General features: G+C 38.7%; 1 protein-coding gene across 4 annotated transcripts in view; it reads left to right on the plus strand.

The window, feature by feature from the left end:
- Positions 1 to 648: 648 nt before the first annotated feature.
- MRPL1 (mitochondrial ribosomal protein L1) overlaps positions 649 to 13,708 on the plus strand; it is a 98,671-nt gene continuing 85,611 nt past the window's right edge. For 2 of the 4 annotated variants that reach the window (XR_013555235.2, XM_078445998.2), the window contains exon 1: positions 1,349 to 1,499. Coding sequence is in view for 3 of the 4 variants with exons in the window: in XM_078445998.2 (XP_078302124.2) it covers positions 1,364 to 1,499 (136 nt within the window). In the remaining variant the exon portion in view is untranslated. Of the gene's footprint in view, positions 674 to 936; positions 1,131 to 1,348; positions 1,500 to 13,708 lie in introns of those variants that run through there. The other 2 variants (XM_060654812.1, XM_060654811.3) reach the window with 2 other exon arrangements.

Genomic DNA, 13,708 nt, shown 5'->3' on the forward strand with positions numbered 1-13,708 from the left:
TGGCCATAACTCAGGGAGGAGGGAGCCTTCATCAGTGAGTAAAGCTTGAGCCAAAATGTTTAAAAACTTATCTAGGGAGCTGGTGCAAAATATTCATTCTAAAGAGATGGGGGAATGAAGCGTGCGTGTGTATGTGTGTTTGGGCAGAAGAAGGATGTTGGCAGCTATTTGAGGCTGGGGAGATAACAAAGACCAGAGGGGAGCTCCAGTGTGTGAGTGAGTGAGTGAGTGAGTGAGTGAGTGTGTGTGTGTGTGTGTGTGTGTGTGTGTAGGGATAGAGAGTTACTGGAGGGTTTTAAATTCAACTGGGAAGTGATATAATCTGATCAAATTCATTTTAGATTAAACGACGCCACCAACAGCTGTGACGTAATGGAAAGGATACTGATTTTTTTTTTTTCAGTCACAATAACCAGTATGTAGGTCTCAAACCTGCCATTTTAAAACTAGAAGTGTTGTACAAAATTTTCAAGTATTATTCAATTGATTCTAATGTTCCAGCTTGCCAGCAGAAGGAAATTGTAGAGCTGATTAATGTTAAGATTAATTTAGAACCACGTTGATCTTGGGTTGAGATAAAAAGAAAGTGAGTGGGACACCCGCCTTGGGTGGTAGTGGAAAACCTGGCGAATTTTAAAGTTTTTTCAGGCTGGAAATGGAGCGATGGAAGCTGGTGAGATTCTTCAGATTTTGTTTTTCATGCTTTCCTGGGTATTCTCAATATATTAAAATTATCGTTCTGAGTTCATACGCAGAATCAAAGAGGAAAAAAAGAAATAAAACAGGGCAATGCCAACAGGACCGTATTTTCCACGAGGAGATTTCTCTGAAGATAGTTTAAGTTGCCTTACCGGAACCACGAAACATAGGGTCCTAGCACGGAAGACTAGCACGGGAGACTGAGTGTAACACCGCCACGGGGCACAGGCGTTGTTCGCCCTTCCCTGCAGGCCTGAGAGTCTGTTTAGGTTCCCGCCCCTTTTCCTCTTGCTCTTTCTAATCCTTCCCCCTCTGCCAATTCCGGAGAGGAACCCTTTTTAAGTTTCTTCCAAGTTGAAGCGTAGGACCCATTTCGTCAACACAATCCGGAATCGTCGACATGGCGGCGACCATAAGATACCTCGGTAGAGGTAAAGCAAGCAGTTGTCTGCGCTTAGGGGGAAAATAGGTCTGGCGTGGAGTCTCCAGTTGTAAGCCGGACTCTCCTAAGCAGGGGTCTGCACTGGGGCTCGAAAAGTTTCCTGCTGTTTTGGGGTTCTAAGTCCTCCAGAGGGTTATTGCTACTTAAAAGCGACCCTACCAGAGGTTTCACTCCTTTCTGGAGCCGTCCACCTTAGGGGTGGAGTGGGGGGTGGGGGGAGGGATGCACACTGCCCCCTCCCCCCCCCCCCCCCCCCCCCGGCCCCCGGCAGTCACCCGTAGGGACGGAGGCCAAGACAAGGTTCTGTCTCCGTTACTGGGGGTGTGGGCTGCGCGGGAAAGGAATTTGATTAAGAGAAGTGAGTTCTGGTATGGAAGAGGTGGTATATTTGAGTGACCTACATCTGTAAACTTGAACACTTTACAAAATACTCGTGGGGGCTTTTGGGAGTACGTTGTTGCAGGCAATTCTTTAACCTTGCCTAATTTGTATCAACATTTATCATTTGGAGACTAATTGTGTAGTACTTCTTGGTAGCAGATCTTTTCAGCACTTAGTAAGCTCCAGTTGTCTAGGAGGACAGCCCTTTTTTGGTACAATGCTTTTTTTGTTTGTTTGTACAGTGCTTTTTAATTTTTGTTTTGTGTTTTTGAGGCACTGATACTTTTTGTTACTTAAGGTAGCTCTTTAAGTGGAGGCAGCCCCCAGCATCACTCGCATTTTACAGAGGAAGAAACATCCTGTTAAGGTATGTCGCAGTTCATATAACTAGTCAGTAGCGGAGGAAGAACTGAAGCTTCACTCACAGGCCAGTGATTTTTTTTTTTTTTAACTGCCTCCTATGTTTTTCTTTGAACTTCTTACAGGAACGTTTAGTGTCAAGACCAGCATTCTCTATTTGGGATAGTTGTTGCTTAAAAGAGTGGTGGCAAGAGATCACAGCTCCTGATTACTAAGTGAGCAAAAGAGACTAATAACATTATCTTCGTGTATGACAGAAATAACATTACATTAGACAAACCAAAAAGAGAACTAAAAGTTATTCTCTGCTTGTCATATTTTCTTCTCTTCTAAGATTCCTTGCTCTCATAATTTTTTTTTTTTTTTTAATTTTATCTCACTGTCATTTCTCACATTACTTTGCTGGTTCCTCCTCCTCTTACCTTGGGATGTCTCAGGGGCCAAGATCCCATCTTTCATCTTCATGTCTTTTGTATATAAATTCTTCACTCCTTGGGTGATCTCATTTAAGTCTCCTGGCTTTGACTATTGTCTATATCTTAATGGCTCTCAAATTTATGTTTGTTGTCCATATCTAATGGTTCTCAAATTTATATCTACAGTTGGGACATCTCCTGAACTTTAGATTCTTAAACTCATCTGCCAGTTCTAGATCTCCACTTGTATATCTTATTAGCACTTAACACTTGTCTAAAATCAAGCTCTTCATATTCTGTGGTCTTTCTCATGTCATTTGATGATAACTTCAATGTTTCAGTTGTCTGGGCCCAAACCTCAGAATATCCTCAACTCCCCCTTTTCCCCATACTTCACGTTAAATAAATAGTTGACAAATCTTGTTGATTTTACCCTCGAAATAAAATCCAAAATCTAACTTCTCACAACTCTATAGCAACTACCTTGCATGCTGTTACCATTCCTCACCTGGATTTCTCTATATTCTCAACAAGTAGTGAAATTGGTCCTATAACTTACTCTTATGCTCAAAATTCTGAAAGTCTCCCCATTTTTCTAAATCTAAAGTCCTTAGAATGGCCTGCAGTTGTTCTGTCCATGTTGTTATCCACTATTGAGCACTTCAGACATAGCTAATTTGAATTGAGTGTGTCAAATACACATTAGATTTTGAGGACTTAGTACTGAAAACAGTAGAACACCTGAAATTTTTATACTGATAACATGTTGAAATGATAATATTTTGTGTTATTAGCTGTAATAAAATATGTTAATTTTTATTTCACTGGTTTCTTTTTTACCTTTTTTATTGTGGCTACTGGAAACTTTAAAATTATACATGTAGTTTACATTATACTTCCATTGGATAGCACTGCCTGAGGATATTCCACATCATCTTGTTCCTGCTTAGTCCCACGCCCATTTACCCAGCTTACCCTCTGACCTGTTGACAGCTACCCTGTTCCCTCACTCATTGTGCTCTAGCCACACTAGCTTCCTTGTTCCCTCATCAACCCCAAGAACATTTCTGCCTTGGAAGCACTTTTTATCCCAGCTGGGGTGAGTCTCAAACACTTTTTCTAGATACTTGTATGAGTAATTTTCTCATTTCTTTCAAGTCTTTGCTCACATGGCACCTTTTTGATGAGGCCTACTTTAACTTAAAATTGCAACCCACTGTCTTCTTGACTCAGTCACTTTTACCCACTGGGTTCCCCCCTCTCCATCACTACCATTTTGTGTTTAATAGTGTTATCTCCCCCCGCTAGGATGTAAGCTCCATGAGGACAGGGATTTTTGTTTGGTTTGTTCACTAAATGCTTAAAGCAGTGCTAGCACATGTTTTGTTGGCATATTCATTGTTGAATAAATGAAAAAAATCAATGGATCTTCAACAAAATGCCACCCCTCTTCCATGTGTTGTAATGAATAATATTTAAAGTAATTTAAATCCACTTTGTGCTTTCATTTGTTCGAATTTACTTCCTTTATTCAGCAGATGTTTAGTGTGTGTGTGTGTGTGTGTGTGTGTGTGTGTGTGTTTGTTTGTGTGTGTTTAAACAAACACTGTGCTATGTGATAGGGACAGAAATGGTGGGTAAGCTATACACATTCCCTCCCCATGATGCTTATCATTTATGAGGAGCAGACATTAATTGGTAGTTATTTTCTTTAATTACAATTGTCCTAAGTGATGTGAGGGGAAAGTACAAGGTGCTATAGGAGTGTATGTGAGGAGGGCTAGCCTATTCTGAATCTTCAGGGAAGACTTTTCTGACGTAATGGTTTAATAGAGTCCCTGCAATATCCCTCAAAGATCATAGGATATTTAGGAATTAGCTATGGAAAGGGATTGGGGGGGGGGGTAGGGAGAATGTTACAGATGGAGGGAAGATTAATTTTATATTTGAAAATACTAAAGTGGTTAAAAAACAGGGTGTGTCTTAGAAACTGAAAGGAGGCCGGTGTATTTGAAGTATGGCAAGTATGAAAGAGAGTCCTGTTAGATGAAGATCACAGTAGGTTAGAAGTAGCTCATGGAGGACCTTGTTAGGAATTTACTTTATTCAATGATCAAGTCATCCAAGCATTTTAGGGATATCATGATGTTTTCACTTTTAAATGATCCGTCTTACTGGTAGGTAGAAAAGAAATAAAGACCAAGGGTAGAAGATAGAATAGTTTTGAATTTGTTGCAGTAATCATATGGTAGATGATGGTGGCCCAGAGTGTGGTGGGTGTAGTGGGAAGGCAAAGACTAGATGGATAAGATCTCCTAGGGAAACTGAGGATTACAGAACTCTAACCTTTCAGTTTCAGGTATAAGAATAAACTGGCAAAGGAGGGGTGCCTGGGTGTCTGTCAGTTAAGCCTACTCTTGATTTTGGCTCAGGTCATGATCTCACTGTTCATGATTCGAGACCCACGTTGGGTTCTGCACTGATAGTGTGGAGCCTGCTTGAGATTCTCTCTCTCTGAAGATAAATAAATGTTTAAAAAAAAAAAAAAGAATAAACTAGCAAAGGAGAGGGAATAATTTCTCTTTTCCAAGGGGTGGGTGTGGGAGTGACTTGAGAGTACAGATTCAGGTAGGTTCATAAGTAGTTGAGATAATTCTCTTTTCTCTGAAGTAGCAAGCAAGGTTATCTGCTAAGAGTGAGGGGAGAAGAAATGTGTTAATGGCATGTAATAATACACATAGACAAATTGACTACAGAGGGATTAAAAACACAGGTATGATGATCTAACAGTGCTATTTAAATATAGTTGACCCTTGAACAGTGTAGGGATTAGGAGTGTGCCCCCCCCCCCCCCATTCCCATGCAGTTGCTAATATGCATATAACATTTTTTTTTAGTTTCTTATTTTTTTTAGTTTCTTTCTTTATTGAGTCTACCCCCAGCTAGTGGAACAGGGACAGACCATGGTAACTGTCACACACCCTCTCCCCCCCCCCCCCCCCCGCTTCCCCCTAACTCAAAAATGGAACTGCTAATAGCCTAATGTTGACTGGAAGTCTTACTGATAACAGTTGATTAACACGTATTTTGTACATTATATGTATTATATATTGTATTATTACAATAAAGTAAGCTGGAAAAAATGTTATTAAGAAAATCATGAGGAAGCGAAAATACATATACAGTACTATACTGTATTTATTGAAAATCTGCATATAAGTGGATGCACGTAGTTTAAACTTGTGTTGTTCAAGGGTCAACGTAGTGGTATTTTTGCAATTTGTTTTTTATTAGTCCGTCACAGTTTCATAGATTTCTGTTGAAAAGTTAATCTCTGGTTGTCCTGACTTGGGATTCCAAATAATGGTGGTAGATTGTTTTATAGTAGGTTGGAATTATTATATTCAAGAGAATTATTATTTTGCGGATCTTGCCAAGGTTATTGGTTTCTTGTTTAGTACAATTAGAATTATTATTTGGAAGTGTTTGCCAAACCTTGAATGGATAATTGCTGTTCCTTCATTTACCATGTGTGATATTTTTAACATTTATTTTTGAGAGAGAGTGAGCGCGTGTATTCTTGGACAGAGGATCCAAAGCGGCCGCCACGCTGACAGCAGTGAACCTGATGTGGGGTTTGAATTCACGAACTGCGAGATGGTGATCTGAGCTGAAGTCGGCCACTCAACTGACTGAGCCACTCAGGCACTCCTACCATGTGTGATTTAAAAAAAAAAAATTTTTTTTAATGTTTATTTATTTTTGAGAGAGAGAGACAGAGGGCAAGCAGGGGAGGGACAGAGAGAGAAGACACAGAATCTGAAGCAGGCTCCAGGCTCTGGGCTGTCAGCACAGAGCCCCACGTGGGGCTCAAACTCACAAAGTGAGAGATCATGACCTGAGCTGAAGTGAGATGCTTAACCCACTGAGCCACTCAGGTGCCCCTGCCAATTACTTTTCTTGCTCAAAATTATGTTTGTGAAATTCATCCATATAATATAGTCATTTTTATACTTCTCTAGCTTTCCATTATAGGAATATACCATAATTTTTCCGTTCTACTGTAGGTAAATGTTTGGGTTTGTTTCTGCAGTTTTGCCATTATAAAAATGTTGTGATGATAATGATGATCTATTTAAATTCCAATATAGTTGACATACAGTGTTATATTAGTTTCAGTTGTATGATATAGTAAGTCAGCAATTCTGTACACTGCTCAGTGCTCATCATGATAAGTGTTCTCTTTAATCCCTCCCGTTCACCTGTATCACCTATCCTCCTACCCACCTCCCCTCTGGTAACCATCAGTTTCTTCTCTATAGTTAAGTCTGTTTTTTTGTTTTGTTTTGTTTTTGTGTTTTTTTTTGGTTTATCTCTTTGTTTTGTTTCTTAAATTCCACATGTAGGTGAAATCCTATATTAGTCTTTTTCTGACTGACTGACATCACATACCATTATAATTTTTTTTTTTTTTTTTTTTTTTTTACTTTTTTAGCAGGCTCCATGGACTAGCAGTGTGAGCTCCATGTGGGGCATGGTCTCACAAACTGTGAGATCATGACCTGAGATGAAATCAAGAGTCTGCTGCCTAACTGACTGAGCCACTCAGGCACCCCGCCATTATAATTTCTAAATCCATCTATGTTGTTGCAAATGGCAAGATTTCATTCTTTTTTTTTTTTTTTAATTTTTTTTTTTAAAATTTATTTATTTTTGAGACAGAGAGAGAGCATGAACAGGGGAGGGTCAGAGAAAGAGGGAGACACAGAATCTGAAACAGGCTCCAGGCTCTGAGCTGTCAGCACAGAGGCCAATGCGGGGCTTGAACCCACGGACTGCGAGATCATGACCTGAGCCGAAGTCGGACGCTTAACTGACTGAGCCACCCAGGCGCCCCAAGATTTCATTCTTTATGGCTGAATAATATTTCTTTTCTTTTTTTTTTTTTAAATTTTATTTGAGTGAGAAGGAGAGGGGCAGAGGGGGAGAGAGAGAATCCCAAGCAGGCTCCATGCTCAGTGCAGAGTCCAATGTGGGGCTCGATCCCATGACCCTGGAATCATGACCTCAGCTGAAATCAAGAGTTGGATGCTCAACTGACTGAGCCACCCAGGTGCCCTTTTATTATTTTTTAAGTAGGCTTCCATGCCCAACGTGAGGCTTGAACTCACGAACCCGCTATCAAGAGTCGGATACTCCAGTACCACACTGTTTTGATTGAAGATTTGTAGTATATTTTGAAATCTTGGATTGTCATACATTCAGTTTTGTTTTTCTTTTTCAAGATTGCTTTGGCTATTCACAGTCTTTTGTGGTTCCATCCAAATTTTAGGATTATTTATTCTAGTTCTGTGAAAAATGCTGTTGGTATTTTGATAGGGATTGCATTAAGTCTGTAGGTCGCTTTTGGTAGTATGGACATATTAACAACATTTGTTCTTCAGTACATGAGCATGGAATATATTTCCATTTGTGTCCTCTTCAGTTTCTTTCATCAGTGTTCTATAGTTTTTAGAGTACAGGTCTTTCACCTCTTTGTTTAAATTTATTCCTATGTATTTTATTATTTTTGTTGCAGTTGTAAATGGGACTGCTTTCTTAATTTCTCTTTTTGCTACTTCATTATTAATGTATAGACATGCAGTGGATTTCTGTATATTGATTTTGTGTCCTGTGAGCTTACTGAATTCATTTATCAGTTATAGTAGATTTTTAGAGGAGTCTTTTGGGTTTTCTGTATAAAGTGTCATATCATCTGCAAATAGTGAAAGTTTGACTTCTTCCTTACTGATTTGGATCCTTTTATTTCTTATTGTTGTCTGATTTCTGTGACCAGGACTTCCAGTACTATGTTAAATAAAAGTGGTGAGAGTAGACATCTTTGTCGTTTTCCTGACCTTAGGGGAAAAGCTCTCAGTTTTTCCCCATTGAGGATGATGTTAGCTATGGGTTTTTCATATATGACATTTATTATGTTGAGGTATGTTCCCTCTAAACCTACTTTGTGGAGGGTTTTTATCTTGAAAGGATATTGTACTTTGTTGCTTTTTCTGCATCTGTTGAAATGATACTATGTTTTTTATCCCTTATTGATGTGATATACATGTTGATTGATTTGAGAATATTGAACTACCTTGCATCACAGGAATAAAGCCCACTTGATCGTGGTAAGTGAGTTTTTTAATGTATTGTTGGATTCATTTTACTAATGTTTTATTGAAGATTTTTACGTCTATATTCATCGGGGACATTAACCTTTAGTTCCCTTTCTTGTTAGTGCCTTTATCTCATTTCAACATCAGGGTAATGCTGACCTCATAGAATGAATTTGGAAGCTTTCCTTCCTTTTCAATTTTTTGGAATAGTTTGGGAAAATTAGGTAACTCTTTTTTAAGTGCTTGATAGAATTTATCTGTGAGGCCATCAGGTCCTGGACTTTTGTTTGTTGGTTGGTTGGAATTTTGATTACTGATTCAATTTCATAGCCGGTAATCGATCTGTTTATTTTCTGTTTCTTTCTACTTCAGTTTTGGTATATTATACATTTTTAGGAATTTACCCATTTTTATAGGTTGTCCAATTTGTTGGTATATGATTTTTCATAATACTCTCTTATAATCCTTTGTATTTCTGTGGTATCAGTTGTCATTTCTCCTCTTTCATTTCTCATTTTGGTTATTTGAGTCTTCTCTCTGATGAGTCTGGCTCCAGGTTTATCAGTTTTGTTGATCTTTCAGAGAACTACCTCCTTGTTTCATTGATCTATTGTTTGTTTTGGTTTTTTTTTTCCCATATATTTCTGCTCTAATCTTCATTATTTTATTCCTTTTGCTGTTTTGGGGTTTTGCTTGTTCCTCTTTCTTTAGCTCCTTTAGGTATACGGTTAGGTTGTTGATTTGAGATTTTTCTTGCTTCTTGAGATAGACTTGTATTGCTATAAGCTGTCCTCTTAGAACAGCTTTTGCTGCCTCCCAGAGATTTTGGACCACTGTGTTTTCATTTCCATTTGCTTGCATGTATTCTTTGACTTCCTCTTTGATTTCTTGGTTGACCCATTCATTGTTTAGTAGCATGTTATTTAGCCTTCATGTATTAGTGTTTTTTTCCAGATTTTTTCTTGATTTCTAGTTTTATAGTGTTGCAGTCAGAAAAGATACATGGTATGACTTTGATCTTTTTGAATTTGTTGAGACTTGCTTTTGTGGCCTAATATGTGACTTATTCTGTAGAATGTACCATGTTCTGAATATATCTGTTAGACCCATCTTGTCCAATGTGTCTTTCAAAACCATGGTTTCCTTGTTGATGTTCTGTTTGGATGATCTATCCATTGATGTAAGTGGGTTTTAAAGTCCCCTACTATTATTATTGCTATTGATTACTCCCTTTATGTTTGTTATTATCTGCTTTATGTTGGGTGCTTGTTGCATAAATATTTACAGTTGTTATATCTTCTTGTTCTGTTTTACGCTTTATGATTATACAGGGTCTTTCTTTCTTTCTTTCTTTCTTTCTTGTTACAGTCCTTGTTTTAAAGTCAATTTTGTCCAATATAAGTATTGCTACCCTGGCTTTCTTTTCACTTCCATTTGCATGATAAATGCTTTTCCATCCCTTTATTTTCAATCTTCATGTACTTTTTTTTTTTTTTTTTAAAGTAAACCCTACCCCAATGTGGGGTGTGAACTCATGACCTTGAGATCAAGAGTCTCATGTTGACTGAGCTAGACATGGCACTGCAATCTGCACATCTTTAGGTCTGAAGTGAGTCTTTTGTAGCCGCATATAGAGGGGTGTTGCTTTTTAATCCATTTTGTTGTGCTATCTTTTGACTGGAGTATTCAAAGTAATTGTTGGTAGGTATGTACTTATTGCCATTTTGTTACTTGTTTTATGGTTCTTTTTGGAGTTGTTCTTTGCTTCTTCTATGGTTTGTTGGTTTTCTTTAGTGATATACTTGGATTCCTTTCTCTTTATTTTTGCATATTTATTACTGGTCTTTGATTTGTGGTTTCCATTAGGCTTATATATAATATGCATACAGCAGTCTAATTTGATTATTACTTCAATTAGAACCCATTCTTTATTCCTCTCCTCCCACTTTATAGGTATACGGTGCCCTACTTTATATGCTTTTATTTTTGTAAATCCCTTGACTGATTTTTATAGGTGAACTTATTTTTACTTCTTTTGTGTTTCCTACTTTTCTTATTCCTACTGGTGGTCTTTACCTTCCACTCAAAGAGTCCCCTTTAACATTCTTATAAGGCTGATTTACTGGTCATGACTTCCTTTAATTTTTGTTTGGGAAACTGTCTCCCTCTATTTGAATGATAACTTTGCTGGACACAGTATTCTTGGCTGCAGTTTGTTTGTTTGTTTGTTTTTCCCATAGCACTTTGAATATATCTAGCACTCCCTTCTGACCTGCAAAGTTTGTGCTGAAAAATATGCTGATAGCCTTATGGAGTTTCCCTTGGATGTAACTTTTCTGTTGTTGCTTTTAAATTTTTTTCTTAATAACTATTTTCTGCCATTTTAGTTGGTCTTGAGGTGGACTTCCTTAGTTTGATTTTGTTTGGGGATCTCTACCTCCTGGATCTGGATTTTTGTTTTTTTTCCCCTAGATTTAGAAAATTTCAGCTATTATTTCTTCAAGTAAATTTCTTCTACCCCCTTTTCTTTTTCTTCTTCTGCGATTCCTATAATGTGAATGTTATTACGCTTGATGGTGTTGCTGAGTTCCCTAAGTCTATTTTCACATTTATTATTATTATTTTTTCTCTTGTTTAGCTTTATTGCTTTCCATTACTCTGTTCTCCAGGTTGCTACTGTTTTCCATCTAGTGTATTTTTAACCCCAGTTATTGAGTTTTTCATCTTTTTTTTTTTTTTATGTTTTCTATCTCTTTGTTAAAGGTCTTGCTGAGATTCTTTACTCTTTTCTCAAGCCTAATGAGTATCTTTATGACCATTACTTTAAATTCTTTGGGCCCCTGGCTTGCTCAGTTGGTTAAGCATCTGACTTCAGCTCAGGTCATGGTCTCATGGTCTGTGGGTTTGAGCTCCACATTGGGCTCTGTGCTGACAGCTCAAAGTCTGGAGCCTGCTTCGGATTCTATGTCTCCCTCTCTTTCTGTCCCTCCCATACTCGTGCTCTGTCTCTCTCTCAAAAATAAATAAACAAAAAAATTTTTTAAATTCTCTATCAGGCATATTATATATCTCCATTTTGTTTATATCTTGTCATTTTGTCCTGTTCTTTCATTTGGGACAAACTCATCTGTCTTCTCATTTTGTCTAACTCTCTGTGTCTGTTTTTGCATGTTAGAAAAGTTAGCTATGTCTCCTGCTCTTGAAAGTAGGACCTTATGAGGAATAGATTCTGTAGTGCCCTGCAATGCAATGTCAGTGTCCCCTATTCACCAGAACCTGGAACTTCAGGTGTGTCTCCCGTGAGTGTTGAATGTGCCCTGCTGTTGTGGCTGAGCCATGTTTGCCTTCAGTCCAGTCATCTGCAGTGGCTCTCTTTGTCTTTTATGGGCGGGATCTGGTCTTTATGGTGTCAGTGGGCCAGTCTGGGGCCCCCTTGGGCTCTAATTGAGTCAGGTCAGGTGTTTGTCAGAGATCCAGGAGCATCTAACTTAAGGTGAACATGGGGGCAGCGTGCTTGGTGCCAGCAAGGCCCTGAGTTAGCAGGGCAGGACCTCCAGAACTAGGGACTGAGTCAGGTTGTGTTGGAGGCAGCAGATCTGCAGAAGTGCTTGGGGTAGCGATGCATGGTGCTAGAAATGTTTATGTGAATCTGCTGTGGGAGGAGACCTGGATTGGAGGCCTGGCTGGAAGGGGCGTGTCAGCAGGAGAACTGGGGGCAGGGTGCACTGTTAGCAAGTTAGGTAGCAAGTGTTGGCATTGTGCTGGTTCCCAAAGGTGTTGGTGTGTTTATGCTGAGGGTGAGGCATGGAAATGGCACTCACCAGCAATTTTGTTCCTGGAGAAGTCTCTCAAGGACCCTGGCTCTCCAGTACACAATGAGATTTGTATAAACATATCTCCCTCTCATATACCTGAGGCATTGTTTAACCTGCTGTTTCTGTGCTCTATCTCCATGGGGCTGTTTGTTGTGCTGTCTCTTGAAGCGCAAGGACTCAGTTTCCTTTTGCCCTCCTGGCTCTGCCACCTGTCTGTCCCTTGAGCTTGCTGATTTCTTTTAAAGTTCCAAATATTAAGCCTCGCTGATTGTAAGAACTCTGGAAATTCAGTCCCTCTGGTTTTCGAAGCCAAATGTCACGAGGACTGGTCTTCCTCCTCTGGGCTGTCTTGGTGTGAGGGTTTATTTCTCTGCTTTCTCTATGCCCATGGTGTTCCTTCCTCTTGTGGACAGTTTTGCAGTTCCATGTGGCTCCCAACCACATCCCTGTCCTTCCTACCCTCTTCAAAGTGGCCTCCTCTCTACGTTTAGCTGTGGAGAGTCTGTTCTGCCAATCTTTGGGTTATTTTCTGGGTTACTTACACTGAATTGGCCGTTATCTAATTGTGTCTCTGGGACGAGATGAGCTTATGGTCCTCATACTTTGCCATCTTCCCCAGAAGTCTCCTGATGTTATGATGATGTTATTTTTGTGCATGTCTCTTAGTATACATGGGCAGGAGTTCCTCTAGGATATATTCCTAGAAGTGGAATAACTGCATCATTGATATGTGTATGCCTAGACTCATTGAGTTGTGTCATATTGTTTTCCATAATGGTATTCCAATTCATACTCTTACCTGCTATGTGTAAAATTTATCCTTAACATTTTCAGCAACCCCAGACTTTTTAAAAAAAGTTTGGCCAGTCTGATGTATGTAAAACATTGCTGCTTAAATATTCTCATCTAGAAACTGTTACCTGTCCACAATGAAATCAAAGCACTGTTCATTGAAGAAGTCTTATGAAAAAAATATTGTCAGCTGCAGCAAAGTACTTAGGGCTGTGGTTTATTTTACATGCTGGTGTAATGTTAATTTAGAGGCCTACTGACCACTCTTTAAACAGCAATGTCAAATGGTATTTTATTGTGGTTTAAATTAATATTTATGTGACTACAAATGAGATTGTGCATTTTTCCATGCATTTCATGCATCATTTATGTTGCCTTTTCAGTTAGAAACCTGTTCGTCTCTTTTATTTTTTTAATTAGGTTGATCTTACATATTCTGGATATTAATTCTTTGTTATATATGTTGTTATTCTCTCAATTTTGGCTTGTCTTTCACTTTCTTTAATAAACAGATAGTCTTGACACTAATAAGTCATTTTTTGGCCAGTGCTTTTGCATTTTGTTTGTGAAATTGGTCCCTCCTAAATGATCAAAAAGATACTTTCCTGTATTCTGAAAGCTTTTAGTTTTGCCATTCAAATGTAAATC

Source organism: Panthera onca, chromosome B1 (genome assembly GCF_046562875.1).
Source record: "Panthera onca isolate mPanOnc1 chromosome B1, mPanOnc1 haplotype 2, whole genome shotgun sequence".
Classification (NCBI taxonomy): domain Eukaryota; kingdom Metazoa; phylum Chordata; class Mammalia; order Carnivora; family Felidae; genus Panthera; species Panthera onca.